Here is a 26,773-nt window from a genome sequence, read left to right as displayed (position 1 = left end):
GGATGAAACAGTTCCTCGATGGACTGGGCATTCCAGTCATGGCGGAGGACAAATGAGGGGAGCTGAAAGCACCTATAGGACTGGGAGAGATCATCAAGAGCATCAATTAAATGCAGGCGGGGAAGGCGCCGGGACCTAAAGGCTTCCCGGCAGACTTCTGCAAACAATTTGCACCAACCCTGGCCCCACACCTACGGGAAACATTCGCAGATTCACCAGCGAGGGGCACCCTGCCTCCAACACTAACACGGGCCATGATATCGCTGATACCCAAGAAAGACAAAGACCCAGTAGAATGCGGATCATATAGACCCATTTTGCTGCTTAACGTAGACGCGAAGATACTTCTGAAAGTCCTGGATACGAGACTGGAGAACTGCATACCAGAGGTAAGGGTAGACAGCTAACTGAGAACATCAGGCGACAGCTGAATGTAATAATGACTCCATTCGGCGAGAGAACACCAGAGGAGATCGTCTTCCTGGACGCAGAAAAGGCCTTCGACAATCGAATGGAAATACCGCATTGGGGTACTGGAACGGTTTGGGCTAGGGACGGGGTTCACCTCATGGATGAAGCTCCTGTACAACACCCCCAAGGCGAGCATTTGGACCAACGTCACCAGCTCTGAATACTTCCAGCATGAGGCACAAGGCTGGAATGCCCACTGTCCCCGCTCCTGTTCGCCCTGGCAATTGGACCCCTAGCAGTTGCTCTGCGAGACGCAAAAGGCTGGAAGGGCATCCGAAGAGGAGGCAGAGAGCACAGAGTCTCACTCTATGTGGATGACCTGCCCCTCTACATCTCGGACCCACAAAACGGCCTGAAAGTAATCATGAAGCTCCTGGAAGAGTTTGGGGCCTTCTCGGGCTGCAAACGCTACCCGGGCAAAAGTGAGGTTTTCACGGTGAACCCGAACAGGGAGGGGCAGAGCTGGTTGGGGGGGGGGGGTCTACGACTGAGGATCCAGATAGCCCATGACTGGACACGGATCCACAAATGGAATCTGACCAGTCTGGCGGAGGAAGGACCTACAGAGATGGGATGCACTCTCGCTTTCTCTGGCAAGTAGAGTGCAGACGATCAAGATGACCGTGCTGCCAAGGTTCCTCTTCAGATCCATACCGATCTGTCCTCATAACCGAGATGTCCTCCATTGCCCCCATCTATGGTAACCACAAATTACCGCCAGTCATGCTAGACGTCACCTTTAAGAAGTGGAGACAGGATGAGGGTCAGGAACTTTTACATGGGGGACAGACTCACGACCCTAGACAAACTAACGGAAGAACTGCAGCAACCAAAAAGACAGGCGCTCCGGCACCTACAAATCAAAAACTTTCTCCACAAGAAGACAATGAGGTACACCAGTGTCCCAAGAGATACTTTACTGGAGGAACTACTGGACACGGACAATAGGAAGGGGAACTGTGGGACATTTATGGATAACTTCTGGAAGGGCAAGAACACCATTAGACGGGGCGAGACAGAAATGGGAAGACAAACTCGGAACGGAAGTAGGATGGGGACTCTGGAGTGTAGCATTATGTAGGACCAACTCCACCTCCTCCTGAGCAAGGCCTCATGCTGTTTAAATTAGTGCACAGAGCTCACCTAACCAGAACCCGAATTAACAGGTTCTTTCCGGAGGTGAAGGATAAATGTGAACGGTGCCAGGGAGGACCGGCCAACCATGCCCACATGTTCTGGCCCTGCCCCAGACTTGTCTGGCTCTGGATAGCCTTCTTCGGGGCGATGTCCAAAGTTGTGGGGGTAATGGTGGAGCCGTGCCCGAGAGTGGCAGCCTTCAGGGTTTTGAACCAGCCAGAACTATATATGGGGAAGAGGGTCGATGCCCTGGCTTTTGTTTCTTTAATCGCACGCCGGAGAATCCTGTTCGGCTGGCGATCAGCAACACCACCCACAGCTGCAGACTGGCTGGCAGACCGGTCGGAATTCCTCCACCTGGAGAAGATCAAGTTCACCATCTAAGGGTCGGAAGAGGGCTTCCACAAAGCATGGGAGTTATTCATCAGCCTCTTCCAAGACCTGTTTGAAGCCAATAATGATTAGGAAGAAAGGGGGGAGGGGGACCGATGAGGGAAGACAAGGGCACATATAGCACAGAGGAACAAGGGGAGGGGGGAGGGGGAGGCAAGGAAGGAACCCAGGGGAGTATCAGGGAGAGACACGGAAAAAGAGTGAGGCGCTCCTCCCCAGCGAACAACAACGGGAAACACACAAGGAAGGAAATAAGTATAACAATATGACACCCAGGGTGAAAAGTGGAGCCAGGAGAGAGCCCGACAATCAATGGTGTGTGTGGGAGTGGGAGAGGGCTTATTGAAAGGGTGTGTGTAAGCATCATACTCTGTAAATGTTATGCGCATTATGCGTCAATTTGTTAAACTGCTAAAATTGGAAAATGCCAATAAAAATATTAAAAAGACAACTTTACTCATGAGTGGTATTTGAAATATATTGGTTTGCTTAATTGGAATATAGTGGCAGGTCTGGGAAGTAGGTTAAAGTTTTCTCTTTTTTATGAACTGTTGCAACTGTTAACTGTAAAGCTATTTCTTTGTTGCAAATGTGGTTAATTATATGTTAAAACAAACATAGAAGATACCCATGGGTCAGTGTTATCACTCCTGGTGATAAACTGAAAATAGTTGGGTTTTTGTCCAGGATCTTCACATTGTTTGTCACTACACTGTGCATCCAATTTACTTCTTTAAAAAGCCTGTGATCATGTTGATACCTACATAAACTCTGGCTGTCAATACAATTTGGTTTTTGTTAGAGCTTTAGATAAAAGATCTCACCAACACCAAAAAAGAGTTTGAGCATGCACATGGTTTTTACCCATCTCATAGAATTGCTGTGTGTTGCTAGATGGTTCCAGCTCTGCATTTAGCTGCGGGGCATCCTGGCTGGCAGTGTTCATTGCTACTTCACTCTGACCCCCTGTTAAATGTGGAGCAACATAAAATGAGGCTACAAGACACATAACTTTAAGACTAAAAAACTAATGTACAGGAAAAAAATGTATAGTCTCCCCCCCACACCACAATACAAGGCTGGAAAAATTCCAGAGTCGTGTATACACTTATTTTATTCCACAATCAGTAAGAGAATTGGGACTGTCTCTCCATTCTGGAACTTCTTTGCATAGAAATTATGTAGAATTGCTCAGCATCATTCCCAAGTAAGCTGGATTAAATTGGGAAATTAATCAATGGCATTATGGATAAGCAAAGAACATTATACACTAATATGCTATGCCAAAGTGTAGTTCAGTACAATGAGATTTGTGAGATCTTGAATCATGGCCCTGTTGGGCTAAATGTCCTGTTCCTGTGCTATAATTACTATGTAATCTCTTAAAATACTTCTTGCTGCATCAACATTGCTAATTCTTCCAAAATACCGAATGATTATCTCTAAGAGAACACAATCTTACTGCTGTGACAGAATTACTGCTCCTCTGCAACATCTGAGCTCTAATGCTGTATGAAAGAATGCCCATTTGGCAAAGCTGGCCTATTACTGAATGGCTGCCTGACTGGCAGGCGATTAACTGTTAAAATTACAATGTCAATTTAATGCAGTGCATTGCTGTCTGTGTGCCCAGCTGGTTCCTTGTCCTCATGGTCTCAAAAGAGTACCAATCTAAGATAGATTACTCATTGCCTGTCTCCATAATGTTACCAAGTACTTGCATTACTACTTAACACGTCCGGACAAATAAAAACCCTCAGGCAGAGAGAACAGAATCTGCTGCTCCACATGTATCAGGTTCTGACTTTAAGAAGCCACATAATAAAGACAGAAAATGCTGAAAAACGCAACAGGTCTGGCATCATCTATGGAAATAGAAACAGAGTTAATACTTAGAGTCCAATAGGACTCCTCTTCTGAACTGGAGAGGGGTGGAAACGTGATAGGTTTTGTGCTAGCGAGAAAATGGGGCGGCTGGTACAAAACAGAAGGTCAAGATAGGTTGATGGGCAGCAGGGATTAAATGAGAAAGGAAACACGGAACACAACACAAAGGGAGTGAGAATGATGATGATTGTATAAAGATGAAAGCTTTTCTCAGAGTAGGTGTTATCGTAGCAGAATAAAGATCAACACTGTCTGAAAGCAAAATAGTTGAATATGTTAATAGCAGAAAAAGAGGTCAGCACTGTCTGAAAGCAAAAACAAGAGAACATATACAGATTGGGGAAGAAAATTCAAAAAGGAGGGCAGAGTTCATGCTTTGAAATTGCTGAACTCAATGTGGACTCCAGAAGGCTGTAAAGTGTCTAATCAGAAGTTAGGATACTGTTCCTAAGAAACCACATCTCCAGAAGGAAAATCACTTCACAATTTGACTTTGCAAAGAGCCCATGTGACATATATTCATACATAAAGACCTATCCTCTATCGGCAAAAGGAAGATGTCCAGGCATTGTACCATGTTTGAATTAAACAAAGTGCGGGACAATAATTTCTTGCATTTTCCAAATCAATACTTCAACCAATCAGAACCCTTTTCCCTGCATTTTAATCTCTTGCTCCTTTAAAATTGGTATTCTTGCATCTGTTCTGATGAGTGAAAGATGAAAAACTTTTGTCAGCATGTCTCTTTTTTCAGCAATAAAGATAATTAATTGTAATCACTTCTCATACTTGTGAATAATGCACAGGGGATACGGGGATGGGATGGGGAAGTGGGCCTAGGCAGGGCCTATTTCGGAGGGTCGGTGCAGACTCAATGGGCCAAATAGCCTCCTTCTGCACTGGAAGGATTCCATGATGCTATGGACATTTAAAATGAGGACCTGTACTGGCCGAGGCTATTCATGAATTGTTCTCAACCTTGCCTGAGGTGTGGTGATCCTCATGTTAAATCATCACTAGTCAGCTCTCCCCCTCAAATGGGAAAGCAGCCGATGGACATCTGGGACTATGGCAACTTTAGTTCTACCTGAGGAAAAAAAAGATATACCAACAGTAATTTAGGGCAGCATGGTGCACAGTAGTTAGCACTGCTTCCTTATGGCGCCGAGGACCTGGGTTTGATCCGAGCCCCGGGTCACTGTCCGTGTTGAGTTTGCACATTCTCCCTGTGTCTGCGTGGGTCTGGCTCCCACAACCCAAAAAGATGTGTAAGGTAAGTGAATTGGCCATGCAAAATTGCCCCTTAATTGGAAAACAAGAATTAGGTACTCTAAATGTATTTATTTTTTAAATGAGGGGACTACTTCTAGAATTTTCCAAACTCTGCCCTCATGAGCAGAGCAATGGGCAGCACGATAGCACAAGTGATTAGCACTGTGGCTTCACAGCGCCAGGGTCCCAGGTTCAATTCCCCGCTGGGTCATTGTCTGTGTGGAGTTTGCACGTTCTCCCCGTGTCTGCGTGGGTTTCCTCCGGGTGCTCCGGTTTCCTCCCAGTCCAAAAACGTGCAGGTTAGGTGGATAGGCCATGGTAAATTGCCCTTAGTGTCCAAAAAGGTTAGGCGGGGTTATTGGGTTATGGGGATAGGGCGGAAGTGAGGGCTTAAGTGGGTCGGTGCAGACTTGATGGGCTGAATGGCCTCCTTCTGCACTGTATGTTCTATATCTATGACTCACTTTGTACCCAATGTAATACTGAGACCAGGTTTGATTCCTAGTCTATAGAGAGATAACTGATCTCGATTATAGCAGCAACAGGTACAATTTTACAAATGGTCTCGACTTTTCGTCTAAAGAGGGGAAAATCAGCCAGAATTTCCACCCTCAATTATTATCCAATAATCCTTAGCAGAAAGTAACAGGGGATCAGCCTCACCAGGAATGCCCTCTACAACTGGATAACCTACTGATATGCAATGTCTAAGCTCAATTTGGGGGTATATTCATAGTTGCTGGCATCAATGCAAGCGGGACAAATAAAACAACAGAATAAAATTTGCCAACTACAGAGCATTCTGATACTATACTTGCAGTTAGAGTCAGATGACTCAAAGGTGCTAACCAGCTATACTAACCAGAGTATGCACAATGGCCAGTTTTTAAGCCCAAAGCCTTTTAGGCTCTACAGGAAAATCTGACCTTCCTCCAAGCAACAAGTGTTTTATCTGCTTCAGGTCAACAACGACTATCGACCAGGGAAAGCAATTAGCTGGGGAGATTCCTGGAGTTACTTAGGAATCAGGGTTTGGAACATTGCTCAAAAGCAATGAAAGACACAGGTAAATTGATCAAAGACTTGGGAGTACTTAATCAGAAGTTCCCCTGAGCACCAATAATAAAAATATGAACTGCCATTTTTGTGAACATCCACATCCTGCATTGGACTATTCAGTCATGAGAGGCCCAACTAAAGATGATGATGATGATGAAATCATTGACAGCTTAGATCAACTGGAACCATGAGTCTATTACAAAACTTTATACATCGAGTCCTGTGTACTGTCCCCAAATAACATTACTGCTCAAAGACAATAGGCCTTGTAGACTAGTGATAGAAGCACCTTCTCAAAACAGTCCGGTATTTTTGTCACTTTCCTATGAAGTAGGACCAAGGACACATGTTAACTAATCTATGGCAGGCAGGAGGGAATACTTTTGACCAAAGTTTCAATGAATCTTGTTTGAATTGGAATTGACGCACCCCTCTGGTACTGCTGGCAACACATTGTGGATGCAACTCCCTCCCAAGCATTTACCTGCACCAGGTCCAGGCTCTTGATCTTCATCCAGAAGTACCAATCTAAAAACAAATAGAATCACATCAGATAGAGAAACCTTTGGATCATCCTACCAGTTTATATCATAGTTCACTAATCCTCCAACACCTGTACCAATAAACATTCGGAGTCCAGAAGGCTGACTTAATGAGCAAAAATGTCCTTGAGGATCAAAGAAATGTCCGGAATAACAGACATCAATCAAACAAAGCATCCTTGTCAGAACTCAAACTCGACCTCTTCATCCTTCTTGTGCATGTTTCAAATACCATCTCTCTCTACATCCTGGAAATCATTGTTCGCAATATCAGCAGATCATACTAAACAGGCTAAAGCCTGCAATAACAGTGGACAAAAGAATTCCATCGTGCCCTCTAATCAGCAACAGTAATTATTAGGTTTATTTTTAAAAAAAATTTAGAGTACCCAATTTTTTTTTCAATTATGGGCCAATTTAGTGTGGCCAATCCACCTAGCCTGCACATCATTTGGGTTGTGGGGGCGAGACCCACGCAAATACGGGGAGAATGTGCAAACTCTACACGGCCAGTGACCTGGGGCCGGGATCGAACCCAGGTCCTCAGCGTCGTGAGGCAGCAGTGCTAACCACTGTGCCGTCCGGTTTATCTAGGAGTTACTTTTAGTCCCCCTTTTTGGTATTAAGTGTTTCCTCATTAGCCTCCTGTATTTGTATGCCTCCTGCATGCTTTTGTATTCATTTCTGTGCATATCTTTCACTTTGTAGCTCGTTCTCATTTTATGTTTGTGCTTGGCACTCTATGTGCCTCTTGTGCTTTCCGTCTGCTATATTCACGTCTTGATTGTTCTGAAAGTCCCAGAAATAACTTTGTCTCTTTGAGGATGGCATGGAAATCAGCCAAAAAGCCTTCTCCATTAGAATTTCTATGGTTCCAACTTCATATCTGTGTCCTTCATCGATTTCCTTTGTCCTTCTTACTAGAAAGCCAGGTTAATAAAGTTTCCTCCCATTCTTCCTTCACTTGTTTTTATCATTCTTTGCTTTCAGTTTGACTTTAGTTCTCTCCCATTCACTGCTATATTGTGTCCTTGTTTCCTGTCTATCCTTCATCTTTATATTGCACACTATTTCAATTCTGCATCACTCTATCTCTTCTTTTACTAGTCCCTCTCCCCTGTTTTTCTCTCTCCCCTGGTCTTCATTTGTTTTGCTCTCCTTTTTTTCAGTTTCTCCCTCTCCCTCACCTTCACATGTTTCTCTTGTCTACTTCTAAACATTATTTTATCCTCACTCCACTTGTTGCCTCTTTTGTTTCTTGTTCAGCAAGATGTTATGCTCTATTTCTTCCAACATTCAGCAGGATGGAAGCAAGAAGGGAAGAGGGAGGGAGGGATCTGGTGGGGCCTCAAATTTACAAAGAGGACAAGGAACTGGATCAGAATTTTTTTTTCATTTCGTGTACCCAATTTTTTTCCAATTAAGGGGCAATTTAGCCTGGCCAATCCACCTACCCTGCACATCTTTGGGTTGTGGGGATGAAACCCACGCAGACATGGGGAGAATGTGCAAACTCCACACGGACAGTGACCAGGGGCTGGGATTGAACCGGGTCCTCAGCGGCATGAAGCAAGTGTTAACCACTGTGCCACCGTGCCGTCTGGACCTGAATATTAAGAACTGAGAGTGCAGGAGGAAAAATGAATTCCTGGTCAATATTTATCCAGTAACCACTATCTCTTAAGCAGACTATCTGGTCAGTTAGCTCATTGCTATTCATCTGACCCACCTGAGCGAGCAGATGAGACCACGTTTTAACATTGCATCCAACTCCAACAGTGCAATATTCACTCTGTATGCCACTGAAGTATCAGTCTGGATTATATGTTCAAGTCTTTGAAGTACAGCTTGAACTCACAACCCTCTAACTCAAGATTATCACTGAACCAAGGCATGATGTGATCCACTCAGACCTGGAAATGAAGGGAGGGTAGACTAATAGCACTTCAGATTAATTGAAATCTGCACTCCTTGAACTTTAGGCTGTGAAAATAGAGGCCAGTGTAGAAGGAACAACCACGGTGGGAAAGAACTACCTCCTCCTCCATACTCTTCATCCTCTCTGCATTCACACCGAGGGGAATGGACATTCAATTGACTACTTTAATACTTTTATTTCCAGGGCCTCAAGATGTGAAATTCTGGACTTTGTTCCAGTCATTTTCTCCTCCTAGAATCTAAAGCTTTAATACCTAGCCTCAGCATGTCCAATCATTAGTTCCCATTTTACTTAGATTTCGTCTTTGCTCTTTTTAATACTAATGGTGTCCTTTGGCTCATTCTCTTGGTATCTAAATAATTTGCTTTTGATAAGCATCTAATATTCTTTATAATGATTCTTCTTAATGGGGAAATATGTGAGATCGAACAGCAAATAATAAAACACAGCAAGGTACTTTAAAACAGTCTACAACTATTTTGATTAACATAAGTCCACCATCAAGCTAAATGGCAACATCCAATTATTTACACAGTAAAAATGAAAGGCTCATTGTTGTGGCCCCAGCCTAAAATGGTGTTGGGGGGGAGGGGGGCGGGGGGTTAATAAAAATACTTTTGAGATTATGACCTTACTTTTAACAAAACAATTATTTGGTATGTGACCAGAGTCTTTGATTCATGACTTTGGTCTTCAGTAAAACTATCAGTGTGGGAACTGTCGGTGTGCTGCTGCCTTGACCATTACCTAGCAAACAACAGAAGGCTGTCATGTCTTTCATCCTGCTTCTTGGGCACCTCTTACAGCCAGCTCAGGAAATAAAAAGTGGAAAGTCAGGAAATGAGTGGAGGAAGGGGAAATCTAAATGTACCTTTCCTGCCCCCAAAAAGCTTCCATGTTACTCCCTGAATTACCTCAGTGCATCTTATCGCAATTCTAGACTACTCTATAGACAAAGATGTTCTAGAGTCGAATAAGGCTAGCGACTAAACTAAAGACCAAAGAGGTTACCCCATACTTTTAGTAACTTGATATTCGTAACAGATATTTAGTAACAGAAACTATTTGTTCTTGCACAGTAGCCACTTTTAAAAAAGGAAACTGATCATTTAAATCAAATTAGATCATTGCACACCCAGTGGAAAAATAATAAACGTTACAAGTAATTTATAAGTTGCTGAGGCAACCCTTTGAGGACTACAATAACACCACAACGTTTCAAAGTCAGAAACAGTGCAACAAGATCACCATTTTTATCTTTGTCCTGGAAAACATTCCTTCATTTACATTTAACTTACTATATACAAGTTATAGAACAGTACAGCACAGTACAGGCCCTTCGGCCCATGATGTTGTGCCGACCATTTATCCTATTCTATGATCAACCTAACCTACACCCCTCCAATTTACTGCTGTCCATGTGCCTGTCTAAGAGTCGCTTAAATGTTCCTAATGACTCTGACTCCACCACCTCTGCTGGCAGTGCATTCCACACACCCACCACTCTGTGTAAAGAACCTACCTCTGATATCTTATAACACTTATCAATAGAATTTATTCTTTATATCTCTAAGTGTTCCTCCCTATTACTTCTTAAAAAGTGTGTACATGCGTATGTCCAGTAGGATCAGAAGACTTCCAGTATTTCATCCTGAAGAGCATTCTTCTCTGAAAACCCAGAGCTCTGGTTACTCAACCAAGGAAGGCAACACAGGTAAGCCCCACCTTGAGGAATCTGGACGGCATATATAGCGACAAACTGTTCCTACTTATGAAAGGATCATGAACGAGAGGGCACAGATTCAAAGTACTTTGCAAAAGAAGCCAAAGTGATTAGGGTTCGGAATGCACTGCCTGAAAGTGTGGGGGGAGGCAGGTCCAATTGACGCATTCAAATCGTGAATGAGCCAATTTGAAGTCAAAGAATGTGTAGGGTGCTGTGGAAACACAGGAGAATGGCATTAAATTAATTGGTCATTGGGAGAGCTGGTGCAGATATGATGGGCCAAATGGCTTCTGTACTGTACATTCTCACTGTCACGATTCTAGTCTCCATCCAGTATCCATGCACAGGTGCATTCAAGCAGCAGATGCTGGACTGTGATCATGAGAAGAAACTCTGGCTCTTTCTCCATTACACAGCTTAGAGTTACCTACCTTCTGCTCCAGCTGAGATGAACAAACTCAGGACAGCCTGACGAATCACATCAGGGACCATGTTCGCAAATCAGAAATACGAAGTATAATGCACATCATTGCATCTCCAAGACGCAAATACAAGCAAGCTTTTAATCAATATTCCATACAATTTGCAGCAGCAAAAGAGCCTAAAAAAGACAAAGATGCTCCACTCCCATCACAAAGAAAATGCCCTTTTCTCACTCTGGACTTGCTTTCCCGTCTGGCAGTGATTTTCATAATATAAACACTATTTGTGATCCTCAAACTGTTCATCTGCAATGCTTGGCAGATAGCGCTCCATGTGCCCACAGCTTGGATTGATGCCAAGTCTGATCCAGATGATCAATGCTATTTTCTTTTCATGCTCTCCAGCCAGGTGATGCTACTCCATTTTAGTTACCTCAGCTCCCAAATAATACTTATAAAGGTTGGACATAGGATGATTGAACTTGGGAGTTTATTTTTGCCTCCATTTCACAACTGCACACAATTGAAAGATTGAAATTAGGATCTCTGCGTATGGGAACAATTACAAGCATGGAATTCTGTGAACCACTTTCTTCAAGAGGTTCTCAACGTTAGTTAGAATTGTGGTCATGCCAAAACAAAAGTGAGCAGATATATAAAATACTCACATCTGAACGTTGAGCATAGATAATCCTACATATGAATCCCCCCCCCCCCCCCCCCCCATCCGCTATCCTTAATGTGTTAGCAGGGGGAATGTAACAAAGAACTTTTAAACACACAGAAACTTAAGTAGCAAAGCACACTCGAGCACAAGAAGCTTTGCAAGTTGCAGTAGAACAAAGGAGGGTCACACCTACATCAGATAATATAACATCTATTCTATGGAAGGCACGGTAGCACGGTGGTTAGCACTGTTGCTTCACACTCCAGGGTCCCTGGTTTGATTCCCGGCTTGGGTCACTGTCTCTGTGGAGTCTGCACGTTCTTCCCGTCTCTGCGTGGGTTTCCTCTGGGTGCTCTGGTTTCCTCCCACAGTCCAAAGATATGCAGGTTAGGTGGATTGACCATGATAAATTGCCCTTGGTGTCCAAAAAGGTTAGGTGGAGTTGCTCGGTTACAGGGATAGGCTGGAGGTGTGGGCTTAAGTAGGGTGTTCTTCCCAAGGGCCGTGGTAGATGGGCTAAATGGCACTGTAAATTCTATGATTCTATTCTATGATTCTATTCAGCTTTTCCACATTAAATGAATTTTATCAAAGCAGTTACAAAGTCAATGGAAGACTCTAAGCCAGAGATAAGGCCAATTTGGAGAACAGCAGAAAGTATATAATAATCTTTATTGTTAAAAGTAGGCTTACAATAATACTGCAATGAAGTTACTGTGAAAATCCCCTAGTTCGGGTAGAGGGAGAATTCAGATTGTCCAAATTACCTAACAGTACATCTTTCAGGACTTGTGGGAGGAAACCGGAGTACCCGCAGGAAACCCACGCAGACACAGGGAGAACGTGCAGACTCTGCATACACAGAGACCCAAGTGGACTGATGATTGAAGAGGCTGGAAACAGACAGTGCTGAGACAGACAGTGCTTTGGAAGGGCAGATCCCCTGTGTGAGCGCTGGAGGGTAAACAACACAGACAACTCTCAGTGTAAGGGAAGCAGGTGAGTTAGCTCCAAGTCCATGTGGAGGTGTCGGTGTTTGGCGAGAGAGGAGGTGAAATAATCCTGATACAAATTGATAAATATGATGATAATACCACTGGATGGTCCCTAACTAAACTTCCCACCTAGAAAATCCCTGACCTTTCTTTCCATACAGTCAAACTACATCACGTAGTATCATTATTCTGAATTCGGAAGTTTGTTACCTACTAAAAATGATTAAAAACTTAGATTAGAAATCTTCTTTTACACCTCAGAACACCCCAAAGCACTTGACAGCCAATGAAGTGCTTTTAAAGTGCAGCCACTGCTCTAACGTCGAGAAAGGCAGTACCTTGGTGCACAGTAAAGCCCCACAAACAACAATAAGATAATGACCAGATAATCTGTTCTAGTGATCTTGGTAGAGATAAATATTGCCCAGGAAACTGAGGAAAATCCCTCTGCACTTCTCTATATCATATCTTGGGATCTCTTACAAACACTTGACAGAGCAGATGGCAGTTCAAATTATTGTCTTGTCCGAAAGTCAGTGCTACCAACAGTGCAGCACTCCCTCAGCGCTGCATTGAGTTGACAACCTAGACTTTGGGCTCAAGTCTCTGGAGTGATACAGAAAAGCAAGCAGTGGAAATGTTAGGGGTAGAATTAAGAAATAGAAAATAATTTAAATTTGCACTGAGAATTGTGTGTAGGGCTCCGTGTAGCAGCTGTGTAGAGCTAAAAGAGTGTATTAATGCAGAGATTACATTTACTGCATGTCTATTGTACTTTCATTTTCATATCATTTCAAGTAAAGGCATAATGGTGTTAATGGGGGATATCAACTTTTATAGACTAGAATAAGAGACAAACTCCAGTCAGAAGCATAATGGATTTCTTAAATGTATTCATAATTTCCACAGCAATATGTGCAGGAACCAACAAGGGAGCAGATCATATTAGATTTAATGAGCAACAAGCCAAATTTAGCTATAGCCTAATGGTACGTGTACATTTATTTAATAGTGACCATAATGTGGTTTGAGTTTAATGTTACATTTGATAAGTAGAAACATGGAACAAATATGAAGATTCTATATTTAGATAAGGATGACTTCAACAGGATGAAAGAGACTGGCCGTAGCAAACTACACAATGTGTTAAATCTTCCAAGAAGTCAAACAGCCTATCATCTGTTGTTGGGAAATTACTAAAGTTTATAGTTAAGGATGGAGTTGCTGAAAAATTACCACTGATCACAGAGAGCCAGCATGTATTTTCAAAGGTATAGTCATGCCTGATGACGTTGAATTACATTTTCCAAAGATGTGACTAAAGTAGTGAATCTAAGAATGCTCATGTTATTTATATGGGCTTCCAGAAAGCATTCCTTATAAGAGACTGCTAGCTAAAGTTGAAGCTCATGGAATTGAAGGTAAATTATAGAACTGGTTAGGAAACTGGCTGAGCAGACAGGAACAGAAAGTAAACAGAGAATAGACAGATATTCTAATCGGCAGAACGTAATGAGTAATGCGCCACAAGGACTTATACAGTAAGTTCTCACTTAAAGTTTTAAAACTGCATCCCTGAAAATTGCAATTGGATGTGAAACAACTTGAAGCAAACAGCTTTTTCCACTACAACTAATGTAAAAGCTCGGTAAAAGTTAGGTTTTGTAGGACCCTTTCCATCAGTGTTAATAGGTCTGTATCCTGGTGTAACTTGTTATAGGAAAATGCCCATCATCATGAATGAATTCTCAACACTAGTTCTCAGATGATTATTCAAAGCCAGAGTTTATGGACGCGATTCTCCGGAAAAATTTCTAAGTGTGGTAGCGAGCAGGAATTGCCGTGAGCCACCCGGCGTCGGTCCAGCGAGGCCGGCAAAACAATTTAATGTTAATTGGTCTACTTTACAAGGCCCCACAGACGCCTCGCCACAAATGGAGGCTCGCCAGCTGACTCACCGGGACTGCGCTTGCCAAACCCCTGCTGACAAGGTCGAGCAGCACTTCAAGTGCACTTGCTCAGCCAACCCCAGCCAGCTCACAATATGGCGCCGAAGAGATCCAGCTCCTCATGTGACCCCAACCCTCCCTCCACCCCCTCCCTCTTCAACCATGCCTTCCACCACTGTAAACCACACGTATGGCTAATAATGCTGCTTCCGTATCCCTTCAGGAAAAGCTCTCCCATAATCATCGGGAGAGGGTCCAGACTGGCTGAGGGTTGCCGGACTTAAGAATCCTCTCTTCCTTCGTGGAGCGTGCCTGGAGGTGACTGGGGTGCCGAGGACAGATCGTGCACCCACGCGGAGACTGGCGGACACCACTAAGGTAAAGAACCTCCGAGCTCCACCCGGAGGACCAGTCAAACGTGAGTTGTTATAGCCTTATTGACTGATTCTTCCTTCCCACTGACCACATGTCCATTCTCCCGCAGGTCGACTAGCCGATGGCACCGGCTCATCCCGGGCTGCACCCTCTCCTGAATCCCAGGAAAACACCTCGGAGGAGAGCTTGAAGGATGTAATTCGTAGTCGAGGCACAGCTGTCATCTCCACCCTCCATCAGCGCAGAAACACACACCTCGGTGGGACACATTAGTGGACAGGCTTCGGGGGCACAATCTGGTGAGCACCACACTGGTGATGATGCACATCAGGTGGAGGCAGGAACCCCCAGGCGATACAGCTGGATCCCTGGACCTAGCTGGGTCCCAGCCTGTGGTACAGAGGTACTTGAAGCTAATGGAGACGATAGAGAGCAGCTGGGACATTCAGAGGGAGATGTCAGTGTAACTCCAGCAGATCCTTAGCCGATTGGAGGAGTCCCAGACGCTACGGGCGCAGGAAATGGCGCCGGCAATGAGTGGCACAGAAAACAACATTGTTAGGGTGGCGACTGCAGTGGAGAGCCTGGTGCAGGTTGTCTAATCAGTACCAACGTGAGCAATTGCTGTGGAGGCTGCTGAATGACAGGAGGCCGTTGGATATCGGATGGCTCCCGTTAATTGGGCTTAAGTGGTGATAATTGGTTTCTCGCCTCGCTAGGGCGAGATTCTGATTTCGCCTACGGGAGCAGGGTGGTTGCATTGCAAATGGTTTGGTGCCTGGCGCTGTTCTCGTTTTTGGCCTCTCCCGCTATTCACCGGCCTCATTTCACAAGGCCAGAAGATCGTGCCCTATATCTATTTTACTACTTCATAGAATTGTTGCCATAAGAACACAAACAAAGCATGAGGCAAGAAAAAGTCATCCAACAGAGTAATTTAGCTTCATCGAATGGGAATTTCAGCTGCTAAATAAATCTAGGCTAGGGTAAACCATGTAAATCGATACACTATATGGCAACAAGAAGGAGATAGATATATTTCTGATTTACAAAAATGGATTAAAGAGATATGGGCACCAGGTTGGGAGGTGGATTTGAGACCAGGAAGAGGTCAGCCATGATCTGATTGAATGGCGGAACACGCTCGAAGGGTGGAATTGCCATCCTGTGCTCCTAATTCCTATGTTCCTATATTAATATATAAAGTGAATGTGCCAAATAGACATGTGTAAGGCCAGCCACTTTGGACTTAAAAAAGATAGAGTACTTCCCAAATGGTGAAAAGCTAGAAATTTAGGGTGCTATGAACATAAATCATCAAAATGTCACAGACAGGGGCAGCACGGTGCAGATGCAGTGGTTAGCTCTGCTGCCTCATGGCACCAAGGACCCAGGTCGATCCTGGCCCTGGGTCACTGTCCATGTGGAGTTTGCACATTCTCCCTGTGCGGGTCTCACCCCCACAACTCAAAGATGTGCAGGGTAGGTGAATTTGCCACCCTAAGTTGCCCCTTCATTGAAAAAAAAAGAAAAAAATGCCTCAGAGGACAAAAACATAATCAAAAAGGGTACTGAATTGCTTGCCTTTATATCTAGAGGAATAGATACAAGAGAGTCGAAAGTGTGCTGTAGCTATACAAAGCACTGGTAACAGCATTCATTTCTGGGCATCACACTTTAAGAAGGATCCACTGGCCTTGGAGGGAGTACAGTGTAATCTTACTAGATGATACCTGCACTCCAAAGGTTAAATTTGACAAACTAGATATATTCCCTGGAATTTAGAAGTTTAAAAAGTGATCAAAAAGTGAACAACTATAAGGTGGATAGAAATAAATTATTTTGGCCAAGTGGGAGATATTGGGCGGGATTCTCCGAGCCTCCATGCGGGGGCGGAGAATGGGGTCCGGAGAATCGCCGCCCGATCCAGCGCCGGTTGGGGGCCGTTGAAAGAGACCCCCGCTGCGTTTCTCCACGATCGACCGGCCGAGTTCCACCGGCGTGGTTCCAACCTGGTTCCACCTGGCAGCAGCTCGGACTCGAGGCCGCGCTGCGTATCCTGGTGGGGGGCCTCCGTTACGGACAGGCCTGCGATTGGGGGCTACCGATCGGCGGGCATGCGCAATCCGGGGGGGCCTATCATCTTCCGTGCTGGCCCGCTGTGTGGCTTCGCCATGTTGCGCAAAAACAGCCGCCGCACGCACGCGCAGACCCACGCCCGAAGTGTAGGGCCCCGTATCGGCAGCAGGAGCTGTGCGGTGCACGCCGGGGCTCTGCTACTCCTCTTAAAACCAGAGAATCACTCGCACCCATTTTCCGGCAGGCGTGGGGACATAGCCCCATTTTCGGAGAATCCCAGCCCATAAGTCTTAAAATAAGAGTCAATTATTTCAGGAGTGAAGGTATTCACAAATACTGAATCAATTGTTCACTTTAAACCTGGGATTAACAGGTTTCTGTTAACCAAGGATAAAAAGGATAAGGCACACTGGTGTGCATACGGAGTTAGGTCACAAATAAACTGTGATCTCACTGAATGAGAGAAGAGGCTCAAAGAGCTGGATCATCTTGATCTTCAGACACAGAGGCAAGAATGCTATAACTGAGTCATGACTTACATCAATGATGAACCTCGGTCAATTTGCTTGTCATTTCAGGCCACTTATCAGGAGTGTGCAATATAGATAACACATGTAAGCCCCCTTTCCAATACATTCCACTGTTTGCAGATGTACAGAAAGTCTTCCAAATGCAAACCAATAAAGTTGAGTCATCCTCAACTCAAGTCAATTTCAACTGATCTCTGACAGACAACTGATGAAGGTTGTTAAGTGAAATCATCTGGAAGAATTTTTCCCGCAACATTGGAATAAAGTGATCACTGAGCTCATCCTAAAATGTACTGCACATGTGCCTTGTGGACAGACACGTTTTATAGCAGCATCTGTAGATTGCCCAGGCTTATTTCTAAACTGCCAGAAACCAGCTCCAAGCAAGGCATAACATGAGTGGTCCAGCAAGTGAGCAATGTGGTTGCTGCCCAGATACAGTTATTTCCTTCTATCTCCCCCCCAACTTGTGAATACAGGAATCATTACTCACTTGTCTATGTCATCAGTTATGCATTCCTTCTCTTTCTCCTTACTCTGGTTAAACTCCTCCTCAGTCAGATGATGAAATGGGTCCTGCAAACTCTGTTTAAGAAAAAACAGCCAAAACATTTAAAGCCTGAAAAGAGACCTTGTAAATAACAACTAGACAGGATTTAATTATTCCTGAGTCTAATATTGCATGGGGGTGGATTGTACATGTTATTGAGTACTGTGGTATGAAATCGTGACTCCTTTACTAAACAGTCTCATTAACAATCTGCAACAAAACACAACTTTGGGTCTGGTATTAGTCAGCAGTGACTGATATTAATGTCAATTGATGGTACAATTGTCATGTCTGCCCTCTCTCCTCTCAGATAGATTTTAAAAATCCCATGGCACCAATTGAAGAGAAGCAGGAGGTTCTCCCCAATGTCCTGGTCAATATTCATCCCTCAACCAAATTAGATCCATGAATCTTTTATATCACTGTTGTTAGTGGCGTATAAATTATCTGCTATTGTTTCCAAAATTAGGTACTATGTAAAAATGCACATTTGTTTTAATCTTCAAGCAGGTCATTGCCTCAGTGATACTGACTGCAGAAATTCCTTGACCAATAACACTTCCTTCAATGTAAGATGAACTCTCTGCTTGCAACTCAAGTCTAGTGGACCACGTGCTCCACGAATGAGTTTTGATTATCCATTATTATTCCATTTATATACAAATATACATTGAAACCCTCACTGGTCAAGACCCCACGTGGCTAAGATGCCAGGGAAGCGGGTTGCTTCCAGCTCTTTGATAAGCAACTCTATTGGCAACGAGAAGCTAACAGTGTAGCCTGGGAAAGATCAGCTCCCCTTTTAAAGAAACCGGTGATGACACTACAAAAACAAACTGTTGGCAGTGGATGACTTTGGTAATGTTCTGAGATGTTGAAAGTTATAAATGGAAGCGGAATCAGTCCAAACTTGACACAATGCCACCTGATGGCTACTGGGATTGCAGTCACATTCACACAAATGGACGACATTATACCTTGTTTGTTTTTTGCACTAAGATTGAGAGCTCAAGCTATACCAGAATCCCATTTATGACTGGCCACCTAGTATACTCAAATATTGCTGAAGAGACATGTTGCCAAAGCTTTTTAACTGGCACTCATCAGGACAAGAATGCCAAATTTCAAATGATCACAACAATTTATATTGCAGGAGAAAAGAATGCTGATTGGTTGACAGATTGTCTTTGTCGTAAAGTTTTATAGCACAGAAAGAGGCCCATTCGACCCATCATCTGTGTGCCAGCCATCAAGCACGTATCTGCTCTAACCCCATTGTCTGTAGCCTTGTATGCTATGGCATTTCAAGTGGGCAGCACGGTAGCATGGTGGTTAGCATAAATGCTTCACAGCTCCAGGGTCCCAGGTTCGGTTCCCGGCTGGGTCACTGTCTGTGTGGAGTCTGCACGTCCTCCCCGTGTGTGCGTGGGTTTCCTCCGGGTGCTCCGGTTTCCTCCCACAGTCCAAAGATGTGCGGGTTAGGTGGATTGGCCATGCTAAATTGCCCGTAGTGTCCTAGGAAGTAAGGTTAAGGGGGGGGTTGTTGGGTTACGGGTATAGGGTGGATAAGTGGGTTTGAGTAGGGTGATCATTGCTCGGAACAACATCGAGGGTCGAAGGGCCTGTTCTGTGCTGTACAGTTCTATGTTCTATGCTCATCAAAATGTTATTTAAATATTGAGGGTTCCTGCGTCGAACACCCTTTCAGATAGGGTGTTCCAGATTCCCATCACTCTCTGGGTGAAAAAAGGTTTCCTCAAATCCCCTCTAAATCTCCTGCTTCTTACCTTAAATCTAAGCCCCTTGGTTATCTACGGAGGGGGACGTTTCTTCCTATCTACCCTATCTATATCCCTAATAATTTTGTACACCTTGATGACATTCCCCCTTAATCTTCTCTCTCTCTAAGGAAAACAACCCCAGTCTATCCAGCCTCTCTTCACAGCTGAAATGCTCCAGCCCGGGCAACATAATTATGAATCTGCCTAGCTACCCTTTCTAGTGCAGTCACATCCTTCCTGCAGCGCGGTGACCAGAATTGCACATAGTACTCTAGCTGCAACCTAACAAGCATTTTACAGAGCTTCATCATACTTCCCAGCTCTTATATTCTATGCCTCGGCTAATAAAGGCAAGTGTCCCATATGCCTTCTTAACCACCTTTTTTTATCTCTCCTGCTACCTTCAGAGATCGTCAGATATGCATCCCAAGATCCCTCTGATCCTCTGTACTTCCTAGCATCCTAGTTCATTGTGGATTCCCTTGCCTTGTTAGTCCTCTCAAAATATATCACCTCACACTTTTCAGGGTTAAATTCTGTTTGCCACTGTTCTGCCCATCTGACCAGCCCATCTATATCATCCTGTAATGCAAGGTTTTCCAGCTCGCTATTTACTACACTACCAATTTTCGTGTCATCTGCAAATTCACTGATCTTACCCCCCACATTCACGTCTAGATTATTCATGTACACTAAACAGCAAGGGACCCAGCACTGATCCCTGCAGTACACAGGTTGCTACTCACAAAACCAACCTTCGACATCACCCTCTTCCTCCTACCAGTAAGTTAATTTTGGATCCAATTTGCCAAATTGCCCTGGTGACCATGGGTTCTTACCTACTTGATCAGTCTCCCATGCTGAACCTTGTCAAAGGTCTTACTGAAGTCCATGTAGACTACATCAACTGCACTTTGCTTGCTGAGCATTGCCATAGCGAAGGCAACTGCAGGGTCTCCATGCTTCCGGGTAATAAAAAAAAGTGCAAGGCTTGAGCATATTCCTTTTATTTGCAGAAAACGGTTCCGTGTGTAAGAATGTATGTCTCTTCTAGCAACTGTAAATGTGGTTGGTGTAAATGAGCCACGTTACGAGCTCAATTGATCATCTTACATTTCTGTTAGTGTAGGTATTAGCATAGTCAGGATTAATCGGCAGGTCCTGCCCAATCGCTGAATAGCATCTAAAAGCAGACTTTAATTTTGGGTTCAGCAAGCGCAGACTGTTCATAATAAGCAATTGTTCCGAAGACAACTTAGTATGGATCTCTTAGTGTGTTGTATGAACAAAGAAAGCCTACTAATCCATTGCCATCCACAATCTGTTGCAAATGACTCTAGTCGTATGTGATATTTGTGTTGCTTGCTCGTTTTAATGCTGAGGGTACAGCCAACGCAAACCATTCTAGTCATTGGTTGCACATCTTGTAAGATCGGGCCAGAAATTGTGTTGATGATGCCAGTTAATGGCAGCCTGCACTTGTTAAAGAGAACACCAAGGAAACACTTCTGATTGAGGAAATTATAGATTCGGGACTTCTGGTGGCAGCCATGGAGTGAGTGGTCGCACATTTGGTAGCTCCCGCTCAAGGTGGAATTTTGCGGTCCTTCCCCCGTCTGAGGGGTGAAATATTTGGATGGAAAGAGGTGTAGGAATGCCAGGAGAAGGTGTAAGTCCTCTGATGTGGTTGGTGGATAGATCCACGGACTAGGAGTGGGTGGAGAAAAAAGGGGCTGTTGGACTGTTGGAACAGGAGAGTCTTCGAGGTGTGTCACAGGTTAAGATGGTGGAGGGCATAGGGCCTGCTCTGTCCGCCCAGTGGTCAACGGAGCAGCTGGTGGAATTTTGAAATGGTAAGTTCAGCCAACAGAGAAGGGAGGCCCAAGGTGGTAGAGCCACTCAAAGCAGGGATGGAGTACCAGGGGAACAATCGGAACAGCTCTCCGCGCTGGCGGCCGAGATTCGGGAGACCGAAAAGACGCTGAACTGGAAGGTGGAGGACCTGGAGAATAGCTCCAGAAGGCAAAATTTGAGGAATATGGAGATGCCCGAAGGCATCGAAGGAGCGGAGGCCGGCTTGTACGTGGCCAAAATGTTGGAGAAGCTGGTGGGAGAGGGGGCCTTCAGCCGGCCTCTGGAAGTCGACCGAGCATACACGGCATTGATGAGGATGCCACAGGCAGCTGAGCTGCCGAGGGCGATGGTGGTGCAGTTGCACCGCTTCTTGGACAAAGAGAAGATTCTTCAGTGGATGAGGCAGATGAGGAGGTGCACCTGGGAGGGGAACGAGCTGCGGGTGTACCGAGGCCTGGGTGCAAAACTGGCTAAGAGGAAGGATTAATTAGGTCAAGGCCGCCTTCTTTAAGATGGGGTGAAGTTTGGAGTGCCGTATCCGGCCCGCCTCTGGGTGACATTCCAGAATCGAGAATATTATTTTGGTATGCCAGAGGAGGCGATGGGGTTTTTGAGGGACAATGAACTAGCAAGACATTGAACTTTGGAGGAGGTGTTTTCTTTCTGCGTTCTTGGAAAACTTTCTTCCCTTTGAAATGTTTTGTTGGGTTTGGTGGCAGGTTCCTTGGAGAGCTTCAAGGGTGAGTGCACCTTTTTTTCTGTTTCTTTATTTCTTGAGGGAGTGTGGCCGGGGGAGGCCTTGGCGGGGGCTGCCATGCTAGCTGGGAGCACAGTGGGGGGTGGTCAGGATGTAGGTACAGGGGAGGAGGATGGGGTTGGTGTTTATTTTGGGGGGGGGGGGGTGGTTGTTATGGCGCAGTTGGAAAAGGAGTGATGACAGTGGACATCCGAGGGTGAGCCGGGTGGGTCGCATGACACAGGCTGAGGGCTGGCCCAAAAATGGATGTGGCTGATTGGCATAAAGGGGGCAAGGAGCCCCCTAACGATGCTGGTCACGTGTATCATGATGGGGCTGAAAGGGCCGGTCAAATGGTCACGAGTCTGAAGGCGGAAGTGGCTTTTCTACAGGAGATGCATTTAAAGATAGGGGACCAGGCAAGGTTGAAGAAAGGATGGGTAGGGCAGGTGTTCCATTCGGGACTAGACATGAAGACAAGGGGGTGGTGGTGCTGATGAATAATGTTGGTGACGTTTGAGGTGGGGGACATTGTGGCAGATTTGGGGTGGGGGGGGGGGAAGAGGAGAGATACGTGTCGGTTAGTGGGACGTTGATGGGGATGCCGGTGGTCCTGGTAAATGTTCATGCCCCAAATTGGCTTCTCCAACATTTTGGCCAGGTACATGCCGGCCTCCGCTCCATCGATGCCTTCGGGCATCTCCATATGCCTCAGATTTTGCCTTCTGAAGCTATTCTCCAGGTCCTCCACCTTCCCCTTCAGCGTCTTTTCGGTCTCCTGCATCTCGGCCACCAGATCCCTGACCTGGACATGCATGTGCACAGGGTGTACACCCGGATTAACTTTTTTTGTGGTGGACAAGGCATTGCTGCGGGGTGGTCAACTCGGAGCATTTGGCAATTGTGGTCTCAGATCACGCATCGCACTGGATGGATTTGCAAGTGGATGGAAGCGGGATGTATGGCTGTTGTCGGATGAGGAGGTGTGTGAGTGGTTGGGGGCCGCTATTTGAGGGTACGTGGAGCTGAATGACATTGGGGAGGTCATGGCCAGCATGCTGTGGGAGGCATTCAAGGCGGTGGTTCAGGGGAGTTCATTTTGATTTGGGCACATAGGGAAAAGGCGCAACAGGTAGAGATGGCAAGGCTGGTGGAAGAGATTCTGAGGGAGAACAGGAGTTATTCGGAGTCCCCGGAGGTAGGGTTGTTGAGGGAGAGACTCCAGGTGTAGTTTGGATTGGTGTCCATGAGGAAGGCGGTTGGGCAGTGGCGGAGGGCTGGGTGGCAATACACGAGTATAGGGAGAAGGCGAGCAGGATGTTGGCCCATCAGCTTAGGAAACTGGAGACAGTGAGGGAGATTGGTAGAGTGAAGGATGGGATGGGAAGGGTGTTGCTCGACCCGGTGGGGGTGAATAGGGTATTTGAGGAATTTTACAGGAGGTTGTATGAGTCGGGGGGGGGGGGGGGAGGTGTGGCGCTTCCTGGATGGGTTGGAGTTTCCCAGAATGGACGAGGACTTAGGGATTGGGGGCCCCTATTGAGTAGAGGGAGATGATGGTATGGGGGTGATGCAGTTCCCAGGCCCGGATGGGTTCCCGGTGGAATTTTATAGAAGGTTTGGGGGGGATCTGGGGCCATTGCAGATGAGGGCATACAATGAAGCTACGGAGAGAGGGGAACTCCCTCCTACACTGTCGCAGGCATCCATCTCCCTGATATTGAAAAGAGATAAGGATCCGGAGTGTGGAACCTACTGTCCAATATCGTTGCTGAATGTAAAGTTGTTGTCGAAGGTGTTGGCTTCGTGAATTGAGGACTGTGACCTGTGGGTGATAGGCGAGGACCAAACAGGGTTTGTGAAAGGGAGACAATTGTCAGCAAATGTGAGGAGGCTGCTTAATGTGATTATGAGCCTTTGGAGGGGCAGGAAGTGGAGGTGGCAGTGGTGATGGACGCCGAGAAGGCTTTTGACCAAGTGGAATAGGAGTATCTGTGGGAGGTGCTGGGGCAGCTCGGGTTCGGGCAGGGGTTTGTGGACTGGGTCCGGTTGCTGTATCAGGTGCCGGTCGCAAGTGTGGGAATGTACCGAGTGAGCTTGGAATATTTCAGGCTGCACGGTAGGACAAGGCAGGGCTGCCCGCTCTCCCCATTGCTTTTTGCCCTGGCTATAGTGACATTCGAAATGGCGCTGAGAGTGTCGAGGGACTGGAGACGGAGGGAGGGGCGTCGAGCACAGGGTTTCGCTGCAAGCGGATGACCTGTTATGTATTTCGGACCCATTGGCGGGCATTGGAAGCATTTTCTGGGATTTTAGAGGGGTTTGGTCGGGTCTCCGGGTACAAGTTGAACATAGGAAACAGCAAAATCAAAGAGAAAATGCTGGAAAATCTCAGCAGGTCTGGCAGCATCTGTCAAAGGAAAGAGCGAGGTGTTCCTGATTGAGATCAGAGGCCAGGAGCGGAAGTATGGAGAGCTGCCGTTCAAGGTGGTGGGGCGAGCTTTAGATACTTGGGCATTCAGGTGATGCAGGGTTAGGCGTGGTTGCACAAGTTAAATTTGGCTCAGCTGGTGGAGCAGATGACGGGGATTTTAAGAGATGGGATGTGCTGCCCCTGTCGGAACGGCTGCAGACTGTGAAGATGACGGTGCTGCCAAGATTCCTGTTCATATTTCAGAACCCTCTGATCTTTATCTCAAAGTCATTCTTTAAGAAGGGTAATGCGCTGATCTCGGGGTTTGTATGGGCGGGGAAGACCCCGCAGGTCAAAAGTGCTTTTTTGAGCAGGGGCGAGAAGAGGTGGGCGGTGGCGAATATAATGAATTACTACTGGGCGGCAAATCTCACTATGGTCAGGAAATGGGTAATGGGGAGGGGGCGGATGGAGACGGCTTCTTGAAGGGGAACGTGCTTGTGGGCATTACTAACGGCGCGTCTGTTGTTCTCACCGACCAGGTACTCCGTGAGCTCTGTAGTGGTGTCAGCCTTCAGGATATGGGGGCAGCGTTACGAAATTAGAGGACCTGGAGGAAGATTTTGAGCTGCCCAATGAGAATGGTTTCAGGTACTTTCAGGTCCGGGATTTTGTGAAGAGAGAGGTGCCATCCTTTCCCGAGGTGCCACCCTTAGGGTTTCAAGATAAGGTGTTGTCAAGGGAGCGGATATGGGAGGGGAAGGTGTCTGAGGTCTACAAGGAGTTGATGGATTGGGAGGGGCCCCAGTGGGGGACATTAGCGGAAGTGAGAGGAGATGGGGGAGGGGGGGGGGGGGGGGGGGGGGAGGACGTAGGAGGAGGCTCTGTGGAGGGTGAATGTGTCCTCGTCGTGTGCGAGGCTCAGTTTTATTCCATTTAAAGTAGTTCACAGGGTTCATATGACAGTGGCAAGGATCAGTAGGTTCTTTGAGGGAGTAGAGGACAGGTGTGGGTGGTGCGCAGGGATGCCCATGAATCATGTTCACATGTTCTGGGCATGTCCGAAGCTAAAGGGGTTCTGGCAGGGGTTTGCAGACGTAATGTCCATTCGGCGGTAGGTAGCGATATTTGGGGTGCGAGAGAAGCCCAAGGTTTGGCCTTTGCCTCCTTGATAGCCGGAGACATATTTTGCTTGGATGGAGGGACTCGGAGCCGCCGAAAGGGGGGGGTGTGGGCGAGCAACCTGGCGGAATTCCTGTTGCTGGAGAAGGTCCGGTTCGTCCTGAGGGGTCGGTTGATGGATTCGCTCGGAGGTGGCTGCCGTTCATTGACTTCTTTAAGGAGGATTGAGGTGTCAGGAGAGGGAGAGGGTGGGAGGTTAAAGGGGTTAAAATGGGGAAGGCAGGACACTAGGAGGGGAAAGGCAGGGGTGGGGGGGGGGGGGGGGGGGGGGAGAGGGAGTGAGTGTTGGTTATTTATTCCATTGTATAATTTTACTTCTGCTTTAATTTCTTTAATTTGTTGTTTGTTTATGCAAATGCCTGAATAAAATATTTTTCTTTTAAAAGAAGAAATTATAGTGTCATAAATATAATCATAGCATAATGCAGTGTAGAAAGAGGCCATTTGGCCCATCATGCCTGTGCCGGTTCTTTGAAAAAGATAAGTCTTATGCCCATAGCACCAGAAATGTTTACTGTTCAAGGTTATCTAAGTCCTTATTGAACATTATAGAATGTGCTTCCATCATCCTTTCAGACAGCGCACACCAGATCATCACTCATTGCATAAATAAATTTACCATACCTCTGATGAACTAGTGAAAATGCATGAAGGTGTTCCAATGCTGCCATGGAGGCCCGATGGACGCAATGGACAGGAAGACACGCATCTTCTCTCCACACTGAGCATAAAGCTCTCTAGGCATCAAGCAGCATGTTAAATTCCCTTGAAAACATTGATTGCAATCTTACTCTATAGTATTGTTTTGATGGAG

The 26,773-nt window shown here is 45.8% G+C and overlaps 1 protein-coding gene across 4 annotated transcripts in view; it reads right to left on the bottom strand.

Moving 5' to 3' along the window:
* ical1 (islet cell autoantigen 1-like) overlaps positions 1-26,773 on the bottom strand; it is a 185,919-nt gene that overhangs the window by 24,336 nt on the left and 134,810 nt on the right. For 3 of the 4 annotated variants that reach the window (XM_038786907.1, XM_038786891.1, XM_038786882.1), the window contains 3 exons: positions 17,937-18,028; positions 6,704-6,747; positions 2,866-2,967 (listed from right to left, as the gene is read on the bottom strand). In XM_038786907.1, coding sequence (XP_038642835.1) covers positions 2,866-2,967; positions 6,704-6,747; positions 17,937-18,028 — 238 coding nt within the window. The remainder of the gene's footprint in view (positions 1-2,865; positions 2,968-6,703; positions 6,748-17,936; positions 18,029-26,773) is intronic. The other variant, XM_038786898.1, reaches the window with a different exon arrangement.

This window comes from Scyliorhinus canicula, chromosome 2 (genome assembly GCF_902713615.1).
Source record: "Scyliorhinus canicula chromosome 2, sScyCan1.1, whole genome shotgun sequence".
Lineage (NCBI taxonomy): Eukaryota > Metazoa > Chordata > Chondrichthyes > Carcharhiniformes > Scyliorhinidae > Scyliorhinus > Scyliorhinus canicula.
This window is presented reverse-complemented; position numbering and strand designations above follow the sequence as displayed.